The sequence below is a fragment of the Gymnodraco acuticeps genome, unplaced genomic scaffold, assembly GCF_902827175.1.
Source record: "Gymnodraco acuticeps unplaced genomic scaffold, fGymAcu1.1, whole genome shotgun sequence".
Classification (NCBI taxonomy): domain Eukaryota; kingdom Metazoa; phylum Chordata; class Actinopteri; order Perciformes; family Bathydraconidae; genus Gymnodraco; species Gymnodraco acuticeps.
In genome coordinates, this window is record NW_022992126.1 from 2,668,075 (window position 1) to 2,695,381 (window position 27,307).

Here is a 27,307-nt window from a genome sequence, read left to right on the forward strand (position 1 = left end):
GTCTGATTCAAGACCTGTTCAAGACTCTTAAAGTTCAGCGTTTAAAATGGGAATGTTAGACCTTACGAATCAGCTGCTATATTTTAGCCACGGTATTAATGTGACCTATTAAACGGAGAGGTCATGAGTTTGGATGAGTTACTTGTGCCGCGTAATGCCTGTCCCATTCAACACTGTTTACAGCAGGGACGCATACAAGTAACTAATGAGTCTGCGTCAATTACGACAGAATCATTCCGGAAATAAAGTGAGTCAACCTTCAAATTAAAAGTCTGGCAGCACAACTGCTCATGCAAACTGTGTCAATGTAGTACCATGAGACATGTATGACAATTAATCAGTTTGCTGCAAATCTTTAATTTGTATCATGATATTGAATATCTAAAGTTTCCCAGACTCTTGGTTAGTCAACACAATGCATTTGATAATGTTTACATTTAGCATGTTTGACTAGTTTCTGACCAATTTCAAATCGTTACAATATTGGATTAAGAAAATAATTATCAGTTACAGCTCTTAAAAAATATATAAATACTAGAGCAGCTCTGGAACTATCATCACAGGATCACACAAAGTCTGGTTGAATCTCACATAAGATTGAAAGACAACGAATGGTTTTATTTTTGAAAGTTCTACCGGAAGTTCCGTTTCTATATCCTTGCTGACTTGACTCGTTGCACGGTGGTGTCCCAGTAACAGGCGCATGCACAGCCTGAGCCTGGAGATCCAGGAGCGGAGCGCGTGAAGTTCAGCGCCCGACAGCAGCGCACACCCATCGGCTTCAGGTAGAGGAAGAAGACCGCTGGAAGGACGGAGGAGACGGACTTATAAACCACATCCATGGTAATTTACTCTCCACACAGTTGTCAAAAACAGTGGAGTGTTTGTTTTAATGCTATCAGTTCGGTAGAGCTACCGTATGGTGGGACAGTGTAGGCAAATTCGGCTGTGAAACAAATTCGACTGAAACATTGTCCACCTTTATCTCAGAAAACTTTGCGTGTGTCGTACTCTTACTTGAGGCTGGTTTGTATATATTTATTTAGATTATTTCTAACTTTCAACAAGTGTCACGAGCCCATGTGTCCCCACAGCCTGGTATTGCTAACTGGGTCATTCTACAGAAAAGGTGGAATCTGGGTGATACAAATCTGCTGAAATATATTCCTTCTAAAAACATCTAAAACCTGTTAAATAGCAATAACTAACTCTTAACTTGATGAATCCACAACAAGTAGAGCTTACAATATTTGTATTCTTTTTATACTTTATACAAAGCTTATTTGTATAGGAATGTCACTGGTGTTACCAGGAAGAAGAGTAACACCAGTGACGGTAACACCAGTGACAATTTGGAGAAAAAACTACCATTTTAACAAAATGGCTGCAATGTGTCAGACTAAATATGGCTTCAGTCAATATTAAAATCGTTTAACTCTTCAATACAATACATTTTCCCATTCAAATGTTCACCCCTAGGGCTATGCAATGAGTAACACTAATGACAGACTTGAAAGACGCATGTAAAATTTGAAGATAAAATGGCACCTTTAACAAACAAAGTAAGAAGTATCTGACTTTCCTTATGTCTTTGTCCACTGCACTGCCTCAAATGATCTCTTGTTACAGGAGGCACTTCAGAGACAGTACATTATTTCAAAAATAAAAGCGTTTTGTGTTTTTTTTTTTACCATTTCAGTGTTATATTTAATGCTTGTAATGTTATGTAAATATAAATTAGATTTATTTATTGAATACATTTAAATTAAAACTATAGGCTCCACTTCCATGTATGATCAAAGTGACAAGGCAGTTCCTTGAACTTGACATTTTAAATAAATTGCAATTTACTTATAAAACCATTTTTTATTTAGTACCATTGCAAAGACAATCTCTATTTATTCAACATATATAATGAATGTGAGTATTAGGTCAACGTCATGTATTTTGGTGTCTGCAAAAGTAAGTGACAGCACTTCCACCTTTTCTGTAGAATGACCCAACTGCAAATACTAATTTCCATGTATTTTATGCCAGGTGTCAACATCTGTTCATGATTCATATTTTGTATTATGCTGCTTTTAGGCGAAATGACCTTTTTTATGTTGCTTTAGTTTTAGCATCCCGAGTAATACACCTCAAAACAGCTATTTGTTTGTATTGTCCTACTGACGTGTTGGCGCATGCGCAGATATTAGTTGTTTTGCTGAGAGTGCACAGCAACCGGTCCCTCTTTAAGGTCTTGGAAGTGGTGTTCCTGAGCATGTCTCCTGAGAGATCTCAGCTATTAGGGAGTACAACAGGAGTGGGCTCAGCCTCTCTGAGGGGAGAGGGTGGGAGGGGGGTAGAGGATGTGAGGATGAATGCATTGGTCAGCTTCCTTATGATGCAGAAAGATGGAGGAAGGAGAGAGTGTGGCGTGGGAGGGGGGAGATATGGATGGATGATTACAGGAGAGATGCATAGATGGATGAGAATGAGAGAGAAAGTAAAGGAAGATAAATGGGTGTTGGTGTGTTTAAATGGGAGTGTCAGTAGGTCAGGTGGATGATGGATGAAATGTACAGGAAGGGGTGGAGAATATATTGCCCCCTCGCCCACCGCTCAGCGTCCACTTATCCCATACGTTTTGCTACACGCGTCCATGTGACAAATAGACAGAGCGAGCAGGGGATGACGGATAGAGGGTGGAAGGAGCGGCCCTGTTTGTGATTCATAACACAGGGATGAGAGCTAAAGAATATTGGGGGGTGGGGAGGTAGACCATTGTTAAAACAACTCGGCCATTTACCAACATCTGCTCAGCTTTTACTATGGATGAATTTCAGTCCTGTGTGTGTGAATTCTCAAATAGCTGGGATTCCTCACTCTGTCATTTGAACACATGAGTACTGTCTTTCCACATTTCTGTCCCAGACATCCCCCAACCCCACCAGTCTTTAAATAAGCCAGCGTCAGCCAGGGAGGAAGATATGGAGCCTACTTATTACTCATGTTGAATGCTTACTACATGATAGGGGCTTTATCAGCTGAGCACCCTGTGCCTGGCACATAGCTGGCATACTTGTTGCATGTCGCAATGCTTCTGTAATACACTGGTATAGAGGTAACTGGAATTAGCAGGGGCTAGAATGAATCCCATTTGTTTTTTTCATCAGTTAAAGGTGGGGTAGGTAAGTTTGAGAAACCGGCTCGAGATACACTTGTTGTTATATTCCATGGAATGCTCTTAACATCCCGATAGCAATGAATATCTTAAGTGCTTTGACAAAAAATCCATTAAAAAATGTCATCTGTGGAAGCCGTAGCGCTGTAAAAAGCACGACCAATCATTTTAGCCGGCCCGGCTAAAGTAACTGGATGGCCTACCTGCCTGTCAGCCTTCCATCTGTGCACAAACTTATCTCGTGCCCTCATTGGTCATGAGCGCGTTCGTGTGTGTTGGAGGAGGGGCTCTGTAAGGAAGTGGCAGATTTTTTCCGGCTGTGTATTTTCAAATTCTAGCGCACTCGAGCCGGTTTCTCAAACTTACCTACCCCACCTTTAAAATATTCAGTTAAGATATTTACCCCTGGCCCGCAGAGAACTCCAGGCTTCATAGTTTCTTAAATGTATATATTTATTAATATATTTCTTCCACTCAGTTTTGCCCTTTCAATTATCTTATACATTTAAGAAGCTTGTGTTATGTGTATAGTTTTATGTTTTTATTAGTTGTTGGTAGGGCTGCTCATTATGAAAAATTATTAAAAATATAAATATATACATTTTTTTATTGGTTTTTCAATTGAATTATACTTAAAGTTCAAGGTAATCAACTGTTAAAAACATACTACACATTCTTTTTTCAATAAATTGATGTTTTCAAAGTAAATGGATAACAATCCATTTAGTTTGTAATCATCGTGATATCAATTATTGACCCAAATAATCGAGGTTATGATTTTTGCCATAATCGAGCAGCCCTAGTTGTTGGTTGGTCTTTTATAGTATTCTTTATATGTTGTATTGTTTATTCAAAAGGTGATTTATTGATTATCTTTCTCTTCTGTCTATATGTACACATTTAATATTTATTGTTTTCTGCTGTATTGTTTGCAAGGCTGTTGGTTATTTTGTCTTTTTTGAATGGATTAAGCTTATATAAAACCAAAATGTGATGTCTTCAAATGACTTTACCAGCAGTCAGAAACCAAAAGGTATTTATTTACACTGATATAAAACTGACAAGAGCAGCAAATCCTCACATTGAAAAGGAAATACTTTTTGCTGCTATATTTATTTGAGAATGAATCACATTTCCCCCCCTTTATCCTAGATTTCATTAGAAACATTTCAAATGACTGTGGATACTTTATCAAGTTGAGTTTCACAATCTATTCATAAAGTTTAGAGTCTGAAGTATCATTCTTCTCCTCTTGTCCTTCTTCTTTTGATAGATGGCACTAACCAGAGATCCAGGGGCGGGCCAGGAGCATAAAGATGCAGCCGACCAGAACTTCGACTACATGTTTAAGCTGCTGATCATCGGCAACAGCAGCGTGGGAAAGACTTCCTTCCTGTTCCGCTTTGCAGACGACTCCTTCACGTCGGCCTTTGTCAGCACAGTGGGCATCGACTTCAAAGTCAAGACCATCTACAGGAACGACAAGAGGGTCAAACTTCAGATCTGGGTCAGTTGGAGAATACACATTGATCTTTGAAATATGCTGATAGAGGAAGATTAATGTCCTCATGCTGGTGGGAGTTGACATTCGGGGACATAACATTTAACATTTATTTAGTTGATGCTTTGGCCAAAACAACTTAAAATAAGTGAATTCAACTATGTGGATACAACCTAAAAAATCTCAGGAATAATGCAAGTATACACTTTCATTGAATATGCTGATATACTAAAGAAATATTGTATTTTTCATCTATTTAATTGACAGTTTGACTGTATTCATCTTGCCACTTGATAAACCTACCAAAAAGAGATGTAGAGCTTTTCAGGTGCACCATTTTTACAGAGATTGTATTTCATAGATAAACTAAGAATGGGAAATAGTTAACTAATATAAATCTAGAGCAAAGGATTTTGGGGTAGAAAGACTGAAAGATGGCCAGAAACAAATCATTCTGAAACTATTTAAAGTTATTTACAGCATAACATCCCACCAGTTAGAAATTACAATATTGTTAGTTGTTAAGGTTTTAAAGAAGGTGTTAATAAAGCAAACCTTTAAATAGCTCATTCTTGATTTTTCTTTTGTGAATTGTAGTCCAGTTACACCCGAGCCTGTTTTTCAGGCCTCAGGCTCGAAAATGACATTCCCAGAACAATTGACTATAACTTCACTTCTAAAAGGGGTAAATTAATAATCTTTTTTCTCAAAGCAATGATAAACCTGTGAGTTGGACGTAGACAAGTCAGAATCAATATAGATTTTTTTTATTTTAAAGTAAATTCCGATTGAACATAGTAAAAAATGGAAATTATAGTGTCCGTCCAAAAAAACCACATTACTTATAGTGAAAACCACCCTTGAATGATTGGATAGTAGACTCAAAGCTTTAGGAATCCAAACTATAACATATGATAGTGTCATATTGACACCTCTTTTTAAGCCGGAAGCTGTCATACACTCTCGTAGCAGCTAATATGAAATCTCCGTTATTAAAATACATACATAAATATGAAGATGGATTATCAGTAATCATTTCAAAGTGACACAGACACATTGGATTAACCTATGGATTAACCTTCAGCAGCGTTTTTATCGTTTTAATGCCATTGAACACAACTGTTGATCAGAACAACAGCAAAGGTAAGAATCTCTCCTGTGTTTGCTCCGTAATGCTACGTTGTGTGATGTCTGTGTTTGCTTCCCATGTCGCGAGTTCTGATCGCTCAGTGATGATACTTATACGTCTGGAATCTGTGGAATCTCAGTTTGCTAATCAAGGGAATTTAACTTGAGTTCTGTGCTAATTGCGTTAGCATTGTTTCACTCCGGGCTAATTCAGAGTCTTTGTTATTACCCTTTTGTTTCATTTAGCTAAACATGGTTAATATTGTCTAAAAGCTGAGTTTCTTCCCGTTAAGTGAGTATGACACATTCATAGTTTATTAAATGTTAAGAAGCCCTCAGATGCTGTTTCTTGCAAGATGTTGCGTTTTGCTATTTAAATAAATAACCAATCAAAAAGCAAAGCTAGTAAAAACATATTTACATTCCTTCACCTTCAAAACGTTTACCATCACATCCACATAATCTAGTTTCTGATCTGCAGCAGGGTGAAAGGAGTGGAAGTCTGCCAGAACAAACTGATGGATGTTTGCTCAGTGCAGGACCAAGGAAGGAAAAGCTGGCACTGTGTTACAGTTCGACAAGATTTCACTCTAATTCATCTGGCACATAAAAAGTTTAAAGTGCCGAGTATAAAAACCTAATAGGAGTAGTTTTTTTTAACCACTCTGACTCATAAATAGCAGACCGTCTGAAAAAAATAGAAGAAGTAATCTTTTCTGGATTTGTACTTATATACTTTTTATACTTTTGCATATTTAGCATGTAGCTGGGACTGGTTCAAAGCCGTTGATCTGAAAGCACTTTCAGGGGTCTCTGATGTGACAATCCCACCACCTGTCTCCAATATATATATACATAATCACCTGGTGCCCAAAACCACCTTTAAAATAAAAGCATAAAGAATTACTTTATTAAAATAATTACACTTAATAAATAATACATTTTCTTCTGCAGCAGTTATATTTTTTGAGTACATTTTCAGTTTTATTTCTTAGATGTTCGCCGCTACAATACTATTTGCACTTTCGAAAACATAGATACCATAGCATGTCAAATGAATCCTTTTAAATCCAGATTCCTTTTCTTGTTTTAGGTTGGTTATGGAAGAATTTGTCATCTCTCCCATTCATTTCAATATACTTTAGTTATGTAAGTTGTCTTTTAACTAAACTCATTTTGGCTTAACATTATTATTGGACCATCAAATGAATGAAAAAGGGCAAAAAAAGTCTAATGGCCATTACTAACCAACTATACAAAACATAGATTTATCACACTCTCCATGAGTGAAGCATAGCAGGTTTTCAATGGTGCTTAAGTATTGTAGAAAACAGACAGTAGAGCAGGGGTGCCCAACCTTTTTTGAACCGAGAGCTACTTTTAAAGTTGCCAGTCTGCCGAGATCTACCAGTCCAAATAGAGAGGCGTAGCCATTACTGACAGCCTACTACCAGGTAAATACACACTTCTACTTGTATAAAACTGACCTTTGTACGATGAATACTTCATAAAATACTGCAGATCCTTTATCTTACCTCTTTCTAATCTACACACATACAAGTATTTAACTGAAGTTACACAACAGTGTTGTTGAAACAGAGTTGGAGTTTATTCACACGTCACATACTACAGTGGGTAATGTTTTCAAGAAACATTGAACAGTGCTGCCACATATGACACAGGGAAAAAATAAAAGACTCTGAACCCTTTCTTTGCCATTAAAATTAGGCTTACTAATAAGACAACTCAGATCTGAAGCTACACAGGAATATGCAGCCAAAGTGCAATAAAAAAGACAATTAATAGAATCAAACCCTTTTTTTTTGCATTTTAGTAGAGTATACAAATAAATGCCTTTTTTAAAATAGGATGCAAGCAACACTAGTTTCTTAACCTGAATTGATAATAGACTATAATCAATTTAAACAGAACATATCTTAATGTTTGCATTCTTATACCATTTTGTACAATAATTATAATGAATAAGTTCAAACAAACTAAAACTTACAGCTGATTAATAACGGTATCCAACTTGAGTTTTTATTATATCAAAAACCTGTTGAAATGCTACTGTTATTTTTACTGTCCCCCAAAAGCGCGTCGGCAGCCTCCAGGAATGCTTCTTTCACAACTTCGCCGTCTTTGAAAGACTTCATGTGTTTCGCAAGAACGTGACTGACACGATAAGATGCTATGGTAGCAGCCTTGCTCTTGTTGTTGGGCCTGGTAAAAATGGACTGCTGTGCATTTAGCTGTCCTTTCAGGCCCCTCCCCTTTTGGGAGCGTAGGGCAGAATTAGGAGGGAATTCCGTCTCGTAGCGTTTGTGCACTGTTTTGAAATGCCGCTCCTAAATTACCCTTCTTCGATAAAGCCACGCTCGCATTGCAGATGAGACAGATGGACTTTGAATTGGAATAGATACAAAAATAATCATCCTCCCACTCGGAGTGAAAATTATATATTTTGGGCTTTTTTGCTTCTGCCATAATTGCGGTCTTGTGTGTGTGCGGACTGTCACTCCTGTTGCCACGGACAACATCAGCAAAATAGTGCCCACCAGCCACGCCCCGACACATGGGGTCACGCCGGCCAATCACAAAGCTTTGATGCGTTCAAGTGCATTATTCTGGCACAGGAAGATTATGTTATCGGACATTAACGATAAAACTGAATATTGTTGTTATTCTTTTAGACACATCTCGCGATCGACTGGGAATCTCCCCGCGATCGACCGGGATCGACTGGTTGGGCACCCCTGCAGTAGGGTATCCAACTCCAAAACCCATTTCAGTGATGCTCATATCATCATTCAGTTAAAGAGGACCTATCATGCTATATTTGAATAATATATTGTATTGTAGGGCCATACCTATATAAAACATGTCAAAACATTTTTTTACCAAACAGATCATGCATTTTAGCCATGCCTCATTTAGCTCTATTTGCTCTATTCCAGCCCTGTCTTCACAAGGGCTGATTCTGTGGCAAATGAGCTGCAGCTGACCACGCCCCCCTGCAAAGGAGGGGGGCAAGGCACGAGCGTCATGTTACCATGCTGTTACCATGCCACGCAACCTCTCATTCCCCTGATAGGTGGAGAGTTGTCCATATAGGCGGAGCACCCCTTTTCTGACGTCAGAAAAATTCAAATCTGTATCAGCTCCGTTGCAGCCCCGTTTTTAGAGATTTGGGTATGGAGGAAAAGAGAGAGGGTTGTGTTTTCTGACACTTGGTGAGTTCCCTGACACACCGGGGACACATATGCATGTATAAAAGACGTACAAAAGTGCATTTTGCATGATAGGTCCCCTTTAAATGAGAAAATATATGTGACCCTCACATCATTAGGGTCTGAAGAGCTCCTAATAATTTCCTGGAGAATGCTAAGGAAGCATTTCACTCCCCACAGCAGATAAAATATTATACCTTACAGAACGAGCCGGCTTGACAGACCATACATCATCCGAATTGAGTATGAAACGCTGCAGTCTATTTAATATCAGAGCTGTAATTTACTGGAGGTAATTAACAGCATTTACCTTGGGGTTAGGAGGTTCTATAACACAGCTCCAGCCAAGGGATTCTTTTGAAAGTGCTGTTGCACAACATAAGGCGCATTCACACCGCAGTACTTTTCCCACAAAGGTTCATGAGAACTCTTTAGTCTGCTTTGGGTTTACTGGCAGGCCACAAACCACTTCACGGTGTATACTGCCGCCCAAAGTCCCCGGCCGGAAGTCCCCGGAGTTGGGGAAGGCTTCAGTAGAAGCTGCTGGGACTCCCAGCAGCTTCTACTGAAGCCTTCTGAGTAAATCGCCAGAACGCCGACACCTCCTCATCTCCACCGCTCCCATGTTTTATTTTGTGTTAATAAGTTAGTCTCTCTGCGTTTCTGCGCTGGGCTAATGCTAATAATGCTAATGCGAGGATAATAAAATGGCGGCTTCACAAAACTTTTTGGGAGTTTTACGGGGCGTGGTTTGCAATCCGCCCAGCCAATCAGACATAAGCCGCATTCACACCGCAGGACTTTCCCTGGTACTTTGGTTCTTTAGTTCCGTTAGTACCAATAATGTCGCGTTCACACCGCCGGGACTACTCAGTGCCGGGAACTCTTTTGGCCATTTTCAGTCCCTGCTAGAGAGGTGGTACGAACCTGGTGATAAAAGAGTGCCAATTTCTATTCTATTTCTATTGGCTGGGCGAATTGCAAACCACGCCCCGTTAGACTCAGAATTTTGTTGTTAGGCAGCCATTTTTTTCCTCGCTACAAAACATCCACCAGTACTTTTTTTGTACTTTAAAGCAGTTATGACCACACGTACTACAACACCGGAGCGGTGGAATGATGAGGAAGTGTCGGCGCTTCTGGCAATTTACTCTGAGGACGGGATGCAGCAGCTTCTACAGAAAGCAGTTCCCAACTCCAAATGTTTTGAACGATGTTCGCAAAAGCTACTTGAACTGGGAATCGTGCACAGTGCACACGGATGCCGGGTAAAAATAAAGAAACTCAGGCAGGACTATAAAAAAATGAAAGACCACAATAATAAGAGTGGTAACGATTTTCTATTGTTATTATATATATTGCCACTGTTTTTTAATACTGACACGACACCTAACTTGCACTAAGGTGTGTCTGCTGCTATATATATTGCCACTGTTACATTGTTTTAAACTACATACACTTTATTTTACATTTCACACTTTTATTTAACTTCAATTTACATGCATACGACACACCTGGAACAGCGTGATGCCGTTATTGTTATGTCTTGACTGTGCAATAAAACAAACAAACTGGCGAAGCTTTATTTATTGTGTCCCACCCCAAATTTGCAGAATAGAAGAATGTGAGAGCAGACAGGTGTCGGTGGTTGAATTTATCTACAATGTTGCAACCTTGTGCAGCAATGGCAGGGGCAGAAACACAAGTCTTACACACATAAACACAAGTAATTTATCATGTCATTTGTTTTAGATAAATAAGGGAAAAACACCAAACAAGGGTTAATGTCCTTTTCCAAAATCAGCCTGAGGGGGTAATATATAATAAATACATAAAGATAAAGTCCATTGTTATAATGGGATATTTTATTTGTAAATTACCCTTATTACCCTTATGAACTCCATCATGTCTGAGGTCGGAAAGTAAACAAACGCCTCATACAGCGGGTGGGCTTTATACCCCCTCCCCCGTGTAGTTCTTCTTCTCTCGTTTTTTTTTGTACTCGCCGTGAAGTGGTTTTGCGGCCTGCCAGTAAACCCAGAGAAGAAGAAGACGAAGTGACGTCAGCGTAATCTTGCCTCAGGGAAAGTAATGCGGTGTGAATGCGATTGGCACTAGCCCCCTGGCGGATTCAGTGCCGTGGTACTTTAGTGCCGGTACTAAAGTACGGCAAGTCCTGCGGTGTGAAAGCGGCTATAGGAACCTTTTTCTCCCACGAATGTCTCTGCTCTCTATCAGGGACGGAAAAGGGGGTGAAAAGGTTCTCAGTAACTAATTTGAGTTCCGGCTCTTTTTGGTGTGAACGCAACATTTCGGAACTATATCGGAACTAAAGTGGGAAAAGTACTGCGGTGTGAACGCGCCTATAGACTGTTTATTCTCACCTCATTCCCCAGTTTGCCCTCTTACACGCTGCTGCCTGTCATGGCTGTGGCATAAACTCATTTCTCACACTCCGGAGTTAATGACAGTTGATGTCTAACATGGTCCCCAGAGAGCAGGGTTCATGAAAGATGCATGGGTTCGAGCTGCTGGAGCTGAATGTGCTTACTGCGCACACTGACACCCAGGACAGATCGCTGAACGTTAGTAGAAGGCGAGGGCTCACCCACAGTACTCCTGTTAGATTAAAGTAATACATATTTTTTTAGCTTAATGTATTCAGCATAGCCTTCTCTGCTCTGCTTACAATAGTACAGTTACATACTAATACACGAGGAAGGTGCCAAGTAAAATGGAATTGGCTGCAACTTGAATGGGTTTCCTGGGGCTATTAAAACAAGCTAAACTCATTTTGTAAAACCCTGCATAAAGTTTGGCATAAGGGTGTTGGAGACAGCGGTAACTAATCTACTATCTAATGCACGGTCAAGCCCTGAATCTCCATCTTTAGGAGGTATGTTTTTATTAGGGCTGTCAGTCGATTAAAATATTTAATCGCGATTAATCGCAAATTAATCGCACATTTTTTATCTGTTCTAAATGTACCTTCGAGTAATATTTTTCTAGTTTTTAATACTCTTATCAACATATGAGTGGACAAATATGCTTTATGCAAATGTTTATTATCATTTGAACAATGACAAATATTCTCATGAATATTAAACACAACAACCTCTGAACATTACAAATATTATGCGTGCGTGCGTGCGTGCGTGCGTGCGTGCGTGCGTGCGTGCGTGCGTGCGTGCGCGCGCGTGCATGCAACTCAAGGCATATGCTCGAACGGGAGCTGCCGGACGCTGCAATCATGTTACGCGCACTATCCGTGCTGAGTGTGCTGACTTTTCGTACAATGTCCCACTGTCTGGCTTCCTGCATAAAGTCAATTGGTGCTCGGCGCAGTTGTCGGCGAAATGTCGCTCCTCTGTTTTCATTTAAACAGCTCCTTATATCCGTTAGCGCAGCTAGCTAGCACCAGATGCTAACAACAACAATACACGTAAGGTCTCTCTCTCGCTCGAGCCACACATACACACACCCTCCCGGTCCTCTCGATGGCCAGTCGGTGCCTGCCGGTGAGTGTGGAAGTGTGGTCTGCCGCAAGCAGGCAGCAGGAGCGGGTCTGTTAGCATCAGCTTGTAGGTATTTTAAACTCGTGGCGCTCTGAATACGGGGCGGCCGAGGAAAAAAACACACATGCGTTAATCGCGTTAAAATAATTAGTGGCGTTAATTTTTTTTTGCGTTATTAACGCGTTAACTTGACAGCCCTAGTTTTTATACATGACAGCAGCTGGCTCTTAATTTGATCAGGGCAGAAGATTTAAACCTATTAGTTTAACAGCTTTTTCTGGGTGCAGTTCTAACATATCCACATCAGCTATCGTTAAATGCTCAAACACCTTTCCCGCAATCAGACCACAGCATAAACTAGAAAAGATAAATCTCTATTTCTTATCCTTAAGGCAGAGCCAAGAAGCAGAGAGCATATCCTGGTGTATAACAGGGTGGGGCCACACCAACACATGATGGGAGGTATTAGCTTCTGTTCCCAGGGTTGATACCCAATGGTTCACAGAGTTAACCCTGTCATGTTCCTTTGAGTAGTTTAAACAATAAGGCCATTGCACCAAATCAGAAAAAGAAATGCATTTCTCAGGTGTGTCATGTGTTTACAGGACACTGCAGGGCAGGAGCGCTACCGGACCATCACCACAGCGTACTACAGAGGAGCCATGGGGTTCCTGCTCATGTACGATATCACCAGTCAGGAGTCTTTCTGCGCTGTGCAGGACTGGTGGGTAGACCTGCAGATCTTACCATAAAACCATTAAGTATATTATAATGTGTAGAGGAAGGAATTTCTCAAACTATGCAGCGTAAAAAGACAAGATAAGATGGACATTTATTAATCCCTGTGGGGAAATTCAGTAGTTTAACAGCAACAGGGTAAGGATGAAAAGCAGGACAGCACAGATTCACACAGATTAATAAAATGAAGGATAACATCAAAGATAACAATTAAAAATGATAAAATAATGAACATTTAATGAATTTAAATGAACATACATATTTGACCATGTATACATATTAGATATATTTACATGTGTGTGTGAAAACTGTGTATTTTATGTCCAGTAATTGTGTATAAAAAAGACATTACTTTCCTCTGAAATGTAGTGTCATAAAGGTATAAAGTACAGTAGCTTTACGTCAAATTGCTTAAATTAAATCCAAGCACTTAACTGCATATGAGCACAGCACACACATATTACATGTGCTTTGTTTCTTTCCACCACTGGCTGTAGGAAATGCAGCAAAGCTTTTGTGAAAATGTTGTGTTGGTGTTTCCAGGGCAACCCAGATTAAGACGTACTCGTGGGGCAACGCTCAGGTAGTGCTGGTGGGCAATAAGCTGGACCTGGAGGAGGACAGGCAGGTCCCTACTAAGGACGCCCATAGACTGGCCTCAGAGCTCGGTTAGTGACACACCCTCACTCCCATAACATGCTCTGCAAGCACCCACCAGACAAACTCAATTACATAAACAAATGATTGAATTGTCACTCGTCTATCTGTTTGCAGGCTTCCAGTTCTTTGAGGCCAGTGCCAAAGACAACATCAATGTAAAGCAGGTTTTTGACAAGCTGGTGGACGTCATCTGCGAGAAGATGAGCGAGAGCGTCAACGGTGATTCGAGTCCGTCAGCCAATCAGAATGAGGCTGGCCTGAAGGAGACGCCCAGCAGCAGCCCAGGCGGCTGTGCATGCTGATGGCTGGCAATTTAAATTGTCTAAATCTATCATTGTGAATGTAGTTATTCATGTTGATGCAATAATATCATGGATGCTCGGCTTTCTTTTTTTAATTTGATCTTTTCACAACTTGGTGACGACTGCAGCTTCATCGTAATGTGACTGTTACACTGAGATGCCAAAGAGCTGCACAGAGCAGCCGTGCCTTTTGCCTGACAACACTGCTTTGTTATTTCTTGTCTAGTGAGTGAACAGCACCTGTTGCAGGCCAGGATGTGAATGAAAGGCATTAGCAAAATCAGCATGGTGTGTGGATCACTGTGATTTACTTGTGTCATGCTACCCCCTTGTGGTTGCTGCATGAAAATGCATCACTGCGAGTCTTCGCTGCACTAAACTGTATCATGTGAACTGCTGAGGCTCACTGACGGTCCAGTACAAAGTGAAACATACCTGAAGGCTGAAGTGAAACATACCTGAAAGGTGCTGTGTCATTCCAGGTCTATATGTGCACAGTCCAGACTTGTAATTACTAAGGGATATTCTCATCAGCTTTAATTTATATTTTTTGTTTTATTCTTTTTGTACCTTTCAATGGTTAATGCTAATTAATGACTTTCTTTTGCCAGGTTTATTTTGTATCTCTAAAAGTGGGTATTAAAAGATGTGGATCAATACAGTGTGTCTGATGGTTTTCATTTGCACAATGTAATGAAATGTTATTTTCTAAATTAAACACTTCTAACTAACAGGAAACATTTGACAGCTCTTCAAATGTTTATACGCAGTGTTGACATTGGTTAATTTTCAATCACGTCATACATTTTATTGCCTTTAAGTGTTTTTCCATGTATTACAGTCAAGTTATCAACACCGTATTGCTTATTTCCAACGTTCTTTTGTTTGATTCTTTAAATTGGCAATTCTTTTTTTAAATGAAATTACATTTGAGTTTTGTGTTGAATTTCAGAAACTATTTCTGGATATGAATATAATTTGTTTATAGGTTCCTGGTTTTTGAAGGGACTTTGATCACCAGGAAATGTGGCTTACCCCATAAGCAAAGTCTGTGACGTGTGGGGCATGAACTTTTTTTTTTTTTACTGTGTTTGTGTCTGAAACCTGTGGAGATAAAAGGGGCTGTGAAAGGCTTGTTGAGCAGACACTCCTGGTTGATCAGACCTCAACGGACAGACAGAACTGCACAGGTACAGGCTTAATTATTTTTCATACTATCAATTCAAATATGCAACTACATGATTGACAACTTATTATCTTAATTTCAACCCACCTAAAAATACAGCGAGATAACTTATGATGTGAACCAGTATGATTTTAACAATGAGAACTTCTTATCTAATTCATAAAATAAAGGGATGATGAATGACACACACTTTTTTCTATTGATAGAGGTTCTTGTAATCAAAGGTTTACTTTACAGAGTGAGGTAGTTGGTGATCTGCTGTCTGAGTATCGCTATTTTATTCAAGTATCATTTAAATGGGGTCGATTGTAATAATTACACTACTGTAGTGTTATAATTGCAATACAGTCTGTTCATATTTATAATGTACCACTACATTATAAATACGAACAGACTTAAATTAACAAGTATGGTCAACTATCTTCAACAGTCAATATAAAAAACTGAACCCTGACACTTGACAGCAGAGGAAACCAGAACATTTAACAGCTACATTTATAGTAACAGAACCGATGTAGGAAATGTTCTCTGACTTTTCAAGTTGTGTTATCTGTCCTGTTTTCTTCTGCCTCAAACAAACATGTGATTATGCTGGCGTTATGAAAGCATTTTATGGCCACTTGAAATCAATGTTGGCAAGTGTTTTCCTACTGAATTGTATTGTCATAGCTGCAATAAGGAAACAATTATCAAAGGCTATAAAACAGCTAATTTCTCATATACAGGAAACAAACTGTTGCAATGTTGGGGGCATAGGTGTGTCTTTTATGGTTTGTCTGATACTTGTAGTTAGAAGCAATACACTTATACCATTCACCAATTATGAGGACATTTGATTAATTGAAGCCCTAATATGATAACCTCTTCATAACTTAATTGGCACCTTTTAAACGTGTTCATTTAACTAATGACATACTCTATACTCATACTACTAAGTGAACACATTTAACATGGAAGAAAAGACAGTTTTAGTCTCCGCTGATATAGATATTGAGTGATTGTATAATGGACAGAGAGTGACACAGTGTAAAACTGGTTTACAATGAGAGTATAAAACTTCAGAGCTGGAAGAACTGAACAAAATGTGCTTCCTCTGTACCAGATGGAGACTCATGTGTAAAAAGGGAAACCCACAACCTGATCATGTGACTTAAATGTGTGATCTTTTTAATAGCAGTCAAGGCTTAATACAAACAATTAAGTGTGGATATGAATGCGGAACGTATCTATCAACCGAAACCTATTACGTCAGTATGACAAACTTGCAACATTTAAAGAAGAAACCCCTTCATGTTGTCCTGCCAGTTACTTTGGTTAATGTATAACCAAAGCAAATGTCGCTTGACCCATGTTGGTGCTTGCTTGTGTTGTAAGCCATCCCCCCACATCATTGATTTTTCTACGAGAGGCAAAATGCAGAGTTGTGCACAATTCCCCTGCAAGAGAAATAAGGAAGTGTGACCAATTAGTTATTAGTTAAACTAACAAACTTTTTGTATTCTCTCTTTTTTTACAGTGTGAAAAATAAAAATAAAACGCCAAGATGTGTTGCTCCGGCTTTCTCAAAATGATGATGTTCATCTTCAATGGTGGCATCTTTGTAAGTTTTAAAAAATAAAAAATCGTTTTGGTCTTCTGCTGTTTCGCTCTATTTTATGTTGGCCTGGTCTCAGAAGAAAATAGACTAGAGAGCTGACATGATAGAATAATAATATTCCTAATAATAATGTTTCATGAATATTAACTTTTTATAAAAAGTGATGTGACTTTGTACTGCAAAACCTGAAAAACATTTGCTGTGTAGCCTACTTCAAAAAGTCAGTGATAGCTGAAAGGAATAGTTTTACATTTTGGGAAATACAATAAATAGTCGAGCTTTTAACCCACCCAGCAAGTTGTGTTTTTACATTACTTTTCTGTATCGACTAAACTAAAAATGTAATGTTGGATGTTGTTGCTGTTGAACAGCTGCTGTTGCTGTTTTACCATGCTTCCACCCAGCTAGCAGCTATAGCTAAAACTATACTTTATATATTTTCTACATTTTACAAATGTATCTTCATACTAAAATGCTATGTTCTTAAATTCTGATTATTACATCTCTCCTCTTTCCTCACACATCATAAAGTTGGCAGGTGCAGTCATCCTGGGTGTGGGAGTGTGGGTGAAGGTGGACAGTGGTTCTCTGCTGGGGTTAGTGGAGGACATGGATGGCGCTCCGTCTGGTTTATCCCAGCTGGCAAATGTCGCCTACCTGCTCATCGCCGTGGGTGCTGTGCTGCTGCTGATCGGCTTCCTGGGCTGCTGTGGAGCTGTCAAGGAGAGCAGGTGTATGCTGCTGACGGTGAGCAATGTGTCATAGGTCAACTGGTAGGACGGAAGACATTTGTTAAAGAGGCACACCTTTGTGTCATTTCATTTGTAGAAAGATTATTTCCGCCTGGTTTTCTCCTTGCTTGAAATATTGTCACAGTTTTCATTGTTGCAGGTGTAAAATATTGTTGTCAAACCTTTTTACAACCCACATAGATTTGTGGCCCTTTGTAAATTCAAACAGTCAAAGTTTGCCTTTCCACCTGAGTTCAAGTAGGGTTACAGCGTTTGCAAGTGGGAGAAAAGACAACATCAGATTTAAACTATGGGTGGGCAGAGAGAACTAACTATCTGAGCATTCCAAATATATCAACACAAATTTGAATTCTGGTAACAGTAAATGAAATGTTTGATGTTTATTTCACCAGATAGTCAATAAAATGTCCTTCTCATTTAGCGCTGTTATGGCTTTCAAGATGTTAATATTTGAGCAATAGTTTTTTGTTTGTTGTCTTTCCATTACCTTCTTTGTCCAGACTTGATAGAAGTACAACACTGCAATTAAATGCTTTACATGGAGAGTTTTACAGTATTATTTATCGTTTTCTCCCCATCCAGTTCTTCAGTATTGTGCTGATTATCTTCCTCGTCGAGGTCGCAGGAGCTGTGGTGCTGCTCGTCTTCGATGGTTTGGTAAGTGGCTCTTAACAGGAGCTACTTAACAATAATTTCCAATAGCAAGACTTGGTTTTAAAACCATTAAAAAACTTAAATGTACTAAAAATCAGGTTCAAAGATTGTCAACCTGTCCTTTTCAGGCCGAGGATCTCCTTGGTCAGCTAGAAGGTGAAGTCAAACAAAGCATCAGAAAGCAGTATGGAAGAACTGAAAGCTTCACTTCTCTTTGGAATGCCACCATGGAGGAGGTACTGTATATTTTATTGATAGGACAATTGCATTGACTTTGTAAAGATTTTGAATTAACACTTTGTGTTTTTGTTCTAGTTTACGTGCTGCGGATACAAGAACTACACAGACTTTGAAGGATCCCTTTTCTTCAATGAGGGAATGGATGTTTATCCACAAACATGTTGTAACCAAACCATCACCGTTGGCGTGTGCAACACACTCGAAGCAGAACGTTCGGTACAAGACTAAGTTTAACTTAATGCATGTTAGCAAAAAAACATTTATTGTGATGATGAAGTGCAACAGTCAGTCATTACCTCCTCTGAACTTGTTTCTCTTTCAGAATATTGATGGCTGCTTACAGAAGCTTCTGCAGCTGATAGAGGAAAATGCTGTGATCATTGCTGCTGTGATTCTTGGAATTGCTGCTCTTGAGGTATCAATATCAAATAGCCTGTGGTGTAGAGTGTATAGAGTGATGTATACTTTAACCCCAGTTGGTAGTTGAAACAGTTATAGATTGCTATTTGAATGAAATATTGTTTTACTTTCTCTATACGAGTCATGTCATCATGAATATGTCTATCTAAGCATGATGATAATATGTTACAATAATTGTCTGTAGGTGCATTATGACCTTTAAAGATTCTATAGTCAGCCACTTTATTGTAACAATTTATAAAATGACATTTTTACAACTCTGCTCTACTTTAAAGAGAGTTTCAGCTCATTGTTAGGCAGTTGCGACTTTACTACTTTGGTTTACTCTCGCATAGTGATGTTTCCTGATGCAGGAACTCTGCTAAACAAAGTTGAGCATTAAGCAGCTAAAGACCAAGATATTCCCCACAGTAATGAGCCCACACACCAAAAAAAGGTGACTTTATGTAATCAGGTGATCTAAAACCTAACTCTAAATAAATGATAATGCTTTTCTGTAACTGTTCGGTGTATAAATAAGCAACTGCTTAAGGATGTTTACAATATGAACTTAGAAGGTGATGCTATGTGAATGTTATGTTCCCATTTTGAGGCCAAACAATCACTCTTTCAGAAACAGTGTACAGTCAATAACCGGTATCACAGATCCATTACACTGTATCTCAATAATGTATTGTTAAACATTTGTCTTCACAGATTGCTGCCATGGTGGTTTCCATGGTTCTCTACAAGCAGATTGGCAACAAGGCATGATTTTTCCTGTTTGGGATGAGATGGCAACAGTGTAATTGTTTGAGAAATGTAACTTGCAAGCAGTTATTTATGTATAACATTTCTATTTCATTTAAAATAGACAGATTCTCAGGCAGACATACTTTTAATGCTCTGCATGCACTATTCTGAGGTCAAAAGACCAAGTCAATGGATCTCTTACTACATTTATACTGTGATTTATTTATGTTTTAAGAAGGGCTGCTTTCAGCAAATGTTGTATGTGCTGATATATATGGGTAGTAATATGACGCACAGGGCAGAAAGAATGCAAATCACGTCAGTTGTTTATGTCCCTCACATTCAAGCTGTATTATAATGAATTCATTTTTGTATCTTTATAATTGAAATAATAAATATCACAATCTCACATTTTTATTACACATTGATTTGGGTCTTCTTTGGCATTTTGTAGTTATTTTTGTAACCATGTAGGACTATATAAAACAATGTCAGAGGATATGGTTTACTTTGGCCTACATCACCAACATAAAATGGATTCTAGTGTCAATAACCAAAATACCACATATGAGATTTCTTATACTTTATTCCAGTGGTTACCAAACGTTTTGTGCCCAAGGCACACCAAAGGACAAGTAAAAATCTCAAGGCACACCTATTGTGCAAAATAGCCCTTATAACACGTGTTATCACTCATATCATGTAAAATATCTGTAAATGTGCATAATTATTTACTAATGCCAAATAAAATGTGACAAAGACAACTATATTACTCATGAAATATTTATTAACGAAATATTTCAGAAATTAATTTGAAACTGTATCAAATTAGGCTTCATCAAAGCAGCGACACACTCATTTAAACCAGACAGGTCACAACATTAAAAATGAGGCAAAGGAAACTCAGCAGAAATTCAGCACAGATAACTGTCAATGCAAGGAAGCTGCATTGTCCATGGTCCTGAACTACACATTATAAATGTAACATTTCAGCAATCAGCATTGAAACATGTGCTATTGTAAATATTTTTGCCGACTTACAAATTAGTGAGATACATGTGCCTGTCGGGGCGCTGAGGAGAGGGCCACTCGCAAGTCATGTTCAACAGAGAGCCGTGACCTCCTGTTGTTCTTCATGTAAATCAGAGTAGAGAACGCCAACTCCAGAGATGGGGTCGTTACTAAAAAAAATATATATATTACACTACTTCGTTACTATCTACATAAAGTAACTCGTTATTTTACTCGCCGAGCACGTACGAACTGCACATGCGTGAGTGGCAATAACTTTCCTTACCAGCAGGCGGCGGTAGTGTGTATTTGTCATTCAAAACAGGCAACAACCGGAAGACAGAGAAGAAGAACAGACTGCGTGATATAAACAAACAACAAATAGCGTGTGCGGTAGCTTCACCTTAGCATGTGTTCTTTGCAGGTGTTTGTTGAGGTTTGACGCGGTGTTTCCAGCAGTGGATAACAGCTTCTGGCCTGGACACAGTTTGCACCTCACCGTCACATTCCTGTCTATTCTTCGGACGAACTCAAAATAATGGGCATACCTTCACCCCTCGAGAGTTATCGCTGACTCAGCCATGTTTATGCAGCACTGCACGTGGAGATGTGGACGCGCAAGTCGCGCAGATTGCGTACATATAAAGCTACAAAGTACTGATATAGTAAATTAAAAAATAATTATTTTTATGTAGTTGTATATTGCAATAATAACGTATGGTTGTCACAAAATCCCACGGCACACCCGGACTTGCCGCACGGCACACCAGTGTGCCGCGGCACACCGTTTGGGAACCACTGCTTTATTCAATAAGTATGATAATCAATTATTGATATGCATGATTGATTGCTTTGTCTTGAGAAACGTTAGAATTCAATATATGTATTACAAATTATTATTATTCAGAACTTCCTTTCTTAGCCTCCTTGACTGACCATTTTGTAACGATTGTAATTAGTTGATTTAGTGTCGCTATGTCCTGAAAAAATACTGTTCGCCAAACGTAACTTCTGTCTAGAAGTTTACGCATCTCTTCTCACATGACCTCCTTTCAGGACCATCACGCTTGATGTAGGCTATGCATTGGTGAACGTGCATCGCTCTCACGGCTCTCTCCCGCGGGTCGTTTCAATAAAGGTTGCTCGAGAGAAAACCACCCTGTTGCATGTGAAATAATACTAGAGAAACAATGTTTGTAGCATTGCTAAAAAGTGGTTTAAGTATAATGTTTTGGAAAATGACACATTTCGACACAATATTCCTCAATATACATAATGTTAATCTTCTAGAAGAGTTTCCACCTGGCAACACTGACTGAAGCTAACATCATGGCGACACAGTAACCAGTTAGCAGCTTCTACTAAATGCAACTATGGCCTGTTGCTAATGCTAAGTAGATATAATTGAACCCGGTAGAAACGCATAAAAGAAGGATTACAGAATGAAGTTTGCCTGGGGGTGTTTCTCAAGAAAAGTTAAAGCAAGACCGCCAAACAGACGTTTGATGGTAATCAAAGAGAGGCGGCTAACTTACATGCTAGTGTTTTAGCTAACGCTGGCATGCATAATAATAGCGTTAATGTCCCTTGAACTTCCTATATCAATAAAATTGATCAAATATAGTAAAGAAAGACACTTCCCCGAAATGCACGCAGAGTTCACTGTTATAAAAGATGGCTGCAAAAATTGGAAACATCTGGGAGAAGTGGATCAATCCACCTGTTCAACTCAAAGCCTACTGCCACTGCCTTGTGTAGCTGCAGGTAAGAACACCCGAATTTGTTTGGCCCGCCGTGGGATGTTGTGATTGTGTCTTTTTGTGGAAGTTCTGAATTGTGTTATTATCTTAACAAGGCTTTTTCTGTAATTATATTTGTGTTGTATGACTGGCTCATCGAAAGACATTACAGGGTTGGCTTCGCGATGTAATTAGATGTAACGTTACATAAATAAACAAACTATTACAGTACACTGAACACAGTGGTGTAAAGTAACTAAGTATATTTACTCTAGTAGGCTAATGGAGTATTTCCATTTTGTGCTATTTTGTACTTCTACCCCACTACAGTTCAGAGGTAACTCGTGTACTTTGACTTTGCTACATTAATTTAGGACCTTTAGTTACTTTGCAGATGTTGATTCATGTTGTGAAATATAGTCTTAAATACAGTGGCGAGCCGTGACTTTTATACCTAGGCCCTCTGACCCCCCCTTCCCTCGAAAAAAAGAAGAGATATTACGTCACAGCGTATACTTCAGCGGAATATCAAAACAGTGGCCCGCGGTACAAAACGCATCAATGACAGCGACCCTCTACCACACAAAACAACACCATTTATATAAACACCTATCATGACAGGCTCCCTTACTTACAGCCAAGTAACAATTGAAAATGAATTAAGTCGGCACGGCGGCCCACCTTTGATGATCAAATCACTTAAACACAAAGTCCATCCTCCTGTCCTTTTGGATGAAGCACTTGATGGCGGGTCATGCAGCTGATCCTTTGCCACTCCAGTTTATCATTGTAACTCAATCTTGAAAATGACTCGGTTAATAATTTCGCAACGATGTCATCACTATCACTGAAGTGAGCCATCATGAACGAATTTATGCTAATTATAAATCTATCGATCATAAATCTATCGTTTAGATTTATGATTCAAAAATAATAAAAGTAGGATAGACATGTGGATATTATCCGGCTGAACAAAACGTGCCTTTATCTAACAGGTTCGTTTTCCACAGACCTTATTTCGAGCTATTTTCCAAAACTATGGAGAAATCCCATTGCTTTCTGTCGAGGGAATCCGAGCGAAGCTTACTTCCGGGTTATAGGACGCGTCACTGCACCACTTGCATAGACCTCACAGCGGGCGGGACTTGTCATAAAGTCCGCGAAAATAAAGCCCGCCCATTTAGAGGGAAGATATGATTGGTCAATTGTACTGTCATTTGACATTACTCTCTCATTGAGTTACTATAGCTGGCCCTCTGTGAATGTAGAGAGGGACCAACAAGCTCTCCCGTCTTCACATAACTCGCAGAGACGGCATTTAACCCTTCACATTCCAACAGACACTGAACAGGCAGATTCGAAGGATTTATTTATTTGGAAATATTATTTTAAATACAATTAAATCAAGTTATTTTGGTAAAACTAATGAAAAATAACAACAACAACATATAAAAAAAAAAGTTTTTTTTTTAATGTTTTCAAATATAATTTTTTAGAATATCTTAGGCCCTCACAGAGGGCCTATAGGGCCCGACGGCTCGCCACTGCTTAAATAAGACTTTAGTAACATTCACAACCCTTTTGTTACTGAGTGTGTGAGCTGGTGGTGGTCCTAACAACCAACTTTATAGGCTGTACGTGTTTCGTTTACAGCTTGTTTCTGTTGCCATGTAACTATGTGAATATGTTAATGCCTGTTTAAAGACAGAAATGCAGAAAATAAAAACAATGACTTAGTCAATTAAAGGTCACACTATTGCCAAGAATGATAGCCTGTTTCACAGATTAATGAACTACAGACATGTTATCTGTACATGTTTAGTATTAGAAGGAGGAATGTTATTGTATGGCACTAATAGACTCTGTGAGGCACAAGGCTCTGTATTTCACATCATTCCAATTGGAAACATATTCATTTTTCAGCTATTAACATTAAATCTCTCAACAGCCTGTGTGTTGATATAAACAGTATACATGAGCTGCTATTGAATTACACGGGGGAATGAATAGGTGAGTGTGTTCCATATGGTCTACCCTTCTGGTTAGCACTGCTTTAATTTGCTTTATGCAGTGTAAGTAAATGACATTTCAACAGGTTAATTGCTCCTGATATATCACAGGACAGTTTGCACCGGACAGGGTCAATTACGTGTGTGTGTGTGTGTGTGTGTGTGTGTGTGTGTGTGTGTGTGTGTGTGTGTGTGTGTGTGTGTGTGTGTGTGTGTGTGTGTGTGTGTGTGTGTGTGTGTGTGTGTGTGTGTGTGTGTGTGTGTGTGTGTGTGTGTGTGTGTGTGTGTGTGTGTGTGTGTGTGTGTGTGTGTGTGTGTGTGTGTGTGTGTGTGTGTGTGTGTGTGTGTGTGTGTGTGTGTGTGTGTGTGTGTGTGTGTGTGTGTGTGTGTGTGTGTGTGTGTGTGTGTGTGTGTGTGTGTGTGTGTGTGTGTGTGTGTGTGTGTGTGTGTGTGTGTGTGTGTGGTGTCTAGTTAGTGAGGTTTAATGTGTGCTGACTGCTGAAGCAGGTTTCCCGTCACATGCTGGTGCTGATGACCTACCTCATGATCTGGAAACATTGTCTCTTTTACTGTCTTCATAAAACAGTTGGAACAGTAGTTAAATGACACAGGTGAGTCTGTTTCTCAGGGCTTGGCGGTGTTAAGGTCTGGTTGTCTGCGGACACTCTTGTAAAGGTGAACTTGAATCATTAAATGCAGTCAAGTTAAGATGTGAATCAACTTCACATCCAAAGGATTATATTCTGAATAATTTACAGAAATGTCTTTCCCCTCTCAGGTTTAGACCTTGTATAAAAAGGGTCGTATAGAGGCGTCATTTGACAGGGTGTTTACTAAAAATATTTAAGGTAACATATACTGGCTCAGCTCTAACCCTGTCACTTGTTTTGTAGGTTCTCTATAATACTCTGTTGCTTACCAATCTAATCGAAAACATTATAATGAAACTATCCCCAACATAACATTTTCTTATGTATTCACCATAGTTTTCATTGTATTTAATTCTTCTTTTATCTGTTAACGATACTTTGTTTTCATTGCTGTACCGGTCGCAATTGCTATGTACATTATAATCTTTTCACTTTGAACCCTTTTTAATAATACACTTTAATATTTACTGCAACAGATAAAACATCATGAGGGATGTTTATAGATTCTAGTGGGCGAACAAAACAAAGCTAATTTAAAGAAATCTAACTTGCTCAACAGTGTTTTAACATTTAAAATATCTGCAGCCTCTAGGCCCGAGTAAACAAAAATACAACGTCTTTCTAGTTCAATCTTGATAGTTCCCTGAGGAGTTTTTCCCCCGTATTGTTTATACAGTATAAGACCATGCATGCTTGTATTAGAATAATTTTTTGGCTATTGCAGTAGTAAAATCAGGTCTATATATAGTTCTCAGAGTCAGAGGTTTATTTGATCTGTTTATAAAAAAATACACAACTCAACCCCTCACCTTTAAACTCAGTTTCCCCACTCACACAATGTTCATCAGCATTTTGAAGGCCTCAGCAGCTGTGTCATAAAACTGTTGTTGTGAAGCAGCGGCAGATTAAGCAAAGTCATTGGTTTTTCCATTTATATCACTAAGAATTTGCAGTTTGAAATAAACGAGTCAACATTATAATTCTGTTTAAAACCTGTAACGGTCAGTGTGTGTGAGGAACAAAACCATAACATGTTCCTCTTTAAGTGTCATCCATAGTCCATTGAGAACAGTGTGGTGTCTGTGAAAGTGAGATAATTATTTGTAAACTCTGCCCTCTTGTGGATAGTATTTATTCTGCAGCTAGAGGAAGTGATTCCTCTACACAAATACTGAAACCAGCCTCACATATTGGGAGTGTAGGTGAGAAAGTCTTCAGATTAAAGGCAGTTAGTGACATTTACCTTTCCCATTCTTACATCTTAACTGACCATAATGTTAAGTGGATGGGAAACAGACGGGGGGAAGAGGCAATTAAGAAAAAGTGCCTCTTAAGGCCAAGGTCTGTATGAGAAAGTCAAACAGCCTTTCTGTCATAACATTGTCAGCCAGCCGGCCCTCAGCAGCCAGTGTGTGATCAGGCCACGGGTGACCGAGCACACTGAAGTCTAATGGTGTAATGATGGGATGTCAACGGAGAGGCTGAGGAGAAGCTTGTGGGAATAAATGGACAGGAGACGGCTTGTTTACACAGAGAACATAAACTCATTATTGCTTTACAGCCAAAGGTAACGGGAACACCTGCTGAATAAGAGGAGCTTTTATTGTTAACTAGACAGCATTTTAACTGCTGCAGTCTTCCTGGAGCTATGGGGCCTGGACTAAAACAGTTTAGTAAAAGGTTTATCTCCCATATCAATTATGCTCAAATGTATGGTCGGTTGTTGAAAAGAAAAGCACTCCTTGGCTGTAAGTTTGGTATTTAAATTTCCCTCTGCGCATGTTTTGTGCACGTTATACGTTTCACATTTATAAAATGAAATAATCTTTTGATTCAGTTTTGTTCATGCCTCCTGTAGCGCAGCCCCAATGCAGAAATTTGAAAACGAAATAAAAGTGGTCTAATGAACTACATTTAAAAAAAATACCCAGAAAGTAAGTATATCCACCTTATCTGGTTATTTTGAACTTCAAGGATCAAACTTATTTTTATCACCATGTTTTTTTTAACGCTCACCTTGAAACTGAAATCCCCTCAGTCTGGCAACCATCCACGACCTGGAGTTTTAAGCTTGGTG

General features: G+C 39.1%; 2 protein-coding genes across 2 annotated transcripts; both read left to right on the plus strand.

Moving 5' to 3' along the window:
• The first annotated feature begins 673 nt into the window (after nt 1–673).
• LOC117537976 (ras-related protein Rab-3D-like) lies at nt 674–14,899 on the plus strand. Its single transcript, XM_034203450.1, has 5 exons — nt 674–843; nt 4,440–4,673; nt 13,146–13,264; nt 13,822–13,946; nt 14,053–14,899. Exons 1-5 carry the CDS (start codon nt 841–843, stop codon nt 14,238–14,240), a joined length of 669 nt encoding a protein of 222 aa, XP_034059341.1. The 5' UTR covers nt 674–840; the 3' UTR covers nt 14,241–14,899.
• Nucleotides 14,900–15,337: 438 nt separating this feature from the next.
• LOC117538026 (tetraspanin-1-like) lies at nt 15,338–20,243 on the plus strand. The gene is made up of 8 exons (XM_034203522.1): nt 15,338–15,430; nt 16,943–17,026; nt 17,555–17,770; nt 18,358–18,432; nt 18,558–18,665; nt 18,745–18,885; nt 18,992–19,084; nt 19,786–20,243. The coding sequence occupies exons 2-8, from the start codon at nt 16,970–16,972 to the stop codon at nt 19,840–19,842; spliced, it is 747 nt and encodes a 248-aa protein (XP_034059413.1). The 5' UTR covers nt 15,338–15,430; nt 16,943–16,969; the 3' UTR covers nt 19,843–20,243.
• Nucleotides 20,244–27,307: the final 7,064 nt, after the last annotated feature.

What these genes read in the sequence shown, in the direction of transcription:
- LOC117537976 (XM_034203450.1), top strand. An exon ending in TTCTGCGCTGTGCAGGACTG is followed by an intron (nt 13,265 to 13,821) that starts GTGGGTAGACCT and finishes TGGTGTTTCCAG; the next exon opens with GGCAACCCAGATTAAGACGT. An exon ending in TAGACTGGCCTCAGAGCTCG is followed by an intron (nt 13,947 to 14,052) that starts GTTAGTGACACA and finishes ATCTGTTTGCAG; the next exon opens with GCTTCCAGTTCTTTGAGGCC.
- LOC117538026 (XM_034203522.1), top strand. Translation starts at nt 16,970, where the DNA reads ATGTGTTGCTCCGGCTTTCTCAAAATGATGATGTTCATCTTCAATGGT. An exon ending in TCTTCAATGGTGGCATCTTT is followed by an intron (nt 17,027 to 17,554) that starts GTAAGTTTTAAA and finishes CACATCATAAAG; the next exon opens with TTGGCAGGTGCAGTCATCCT. An exon ending in GCAGGTGTATGCTGCTGACG is followed by an intron (nt 17,771 to 18,357) that starts GTGAGCAATGTG and finishes CTCCCCATCCAG; the next exon opens with TTCTTCAGTATTGTGCTGAT.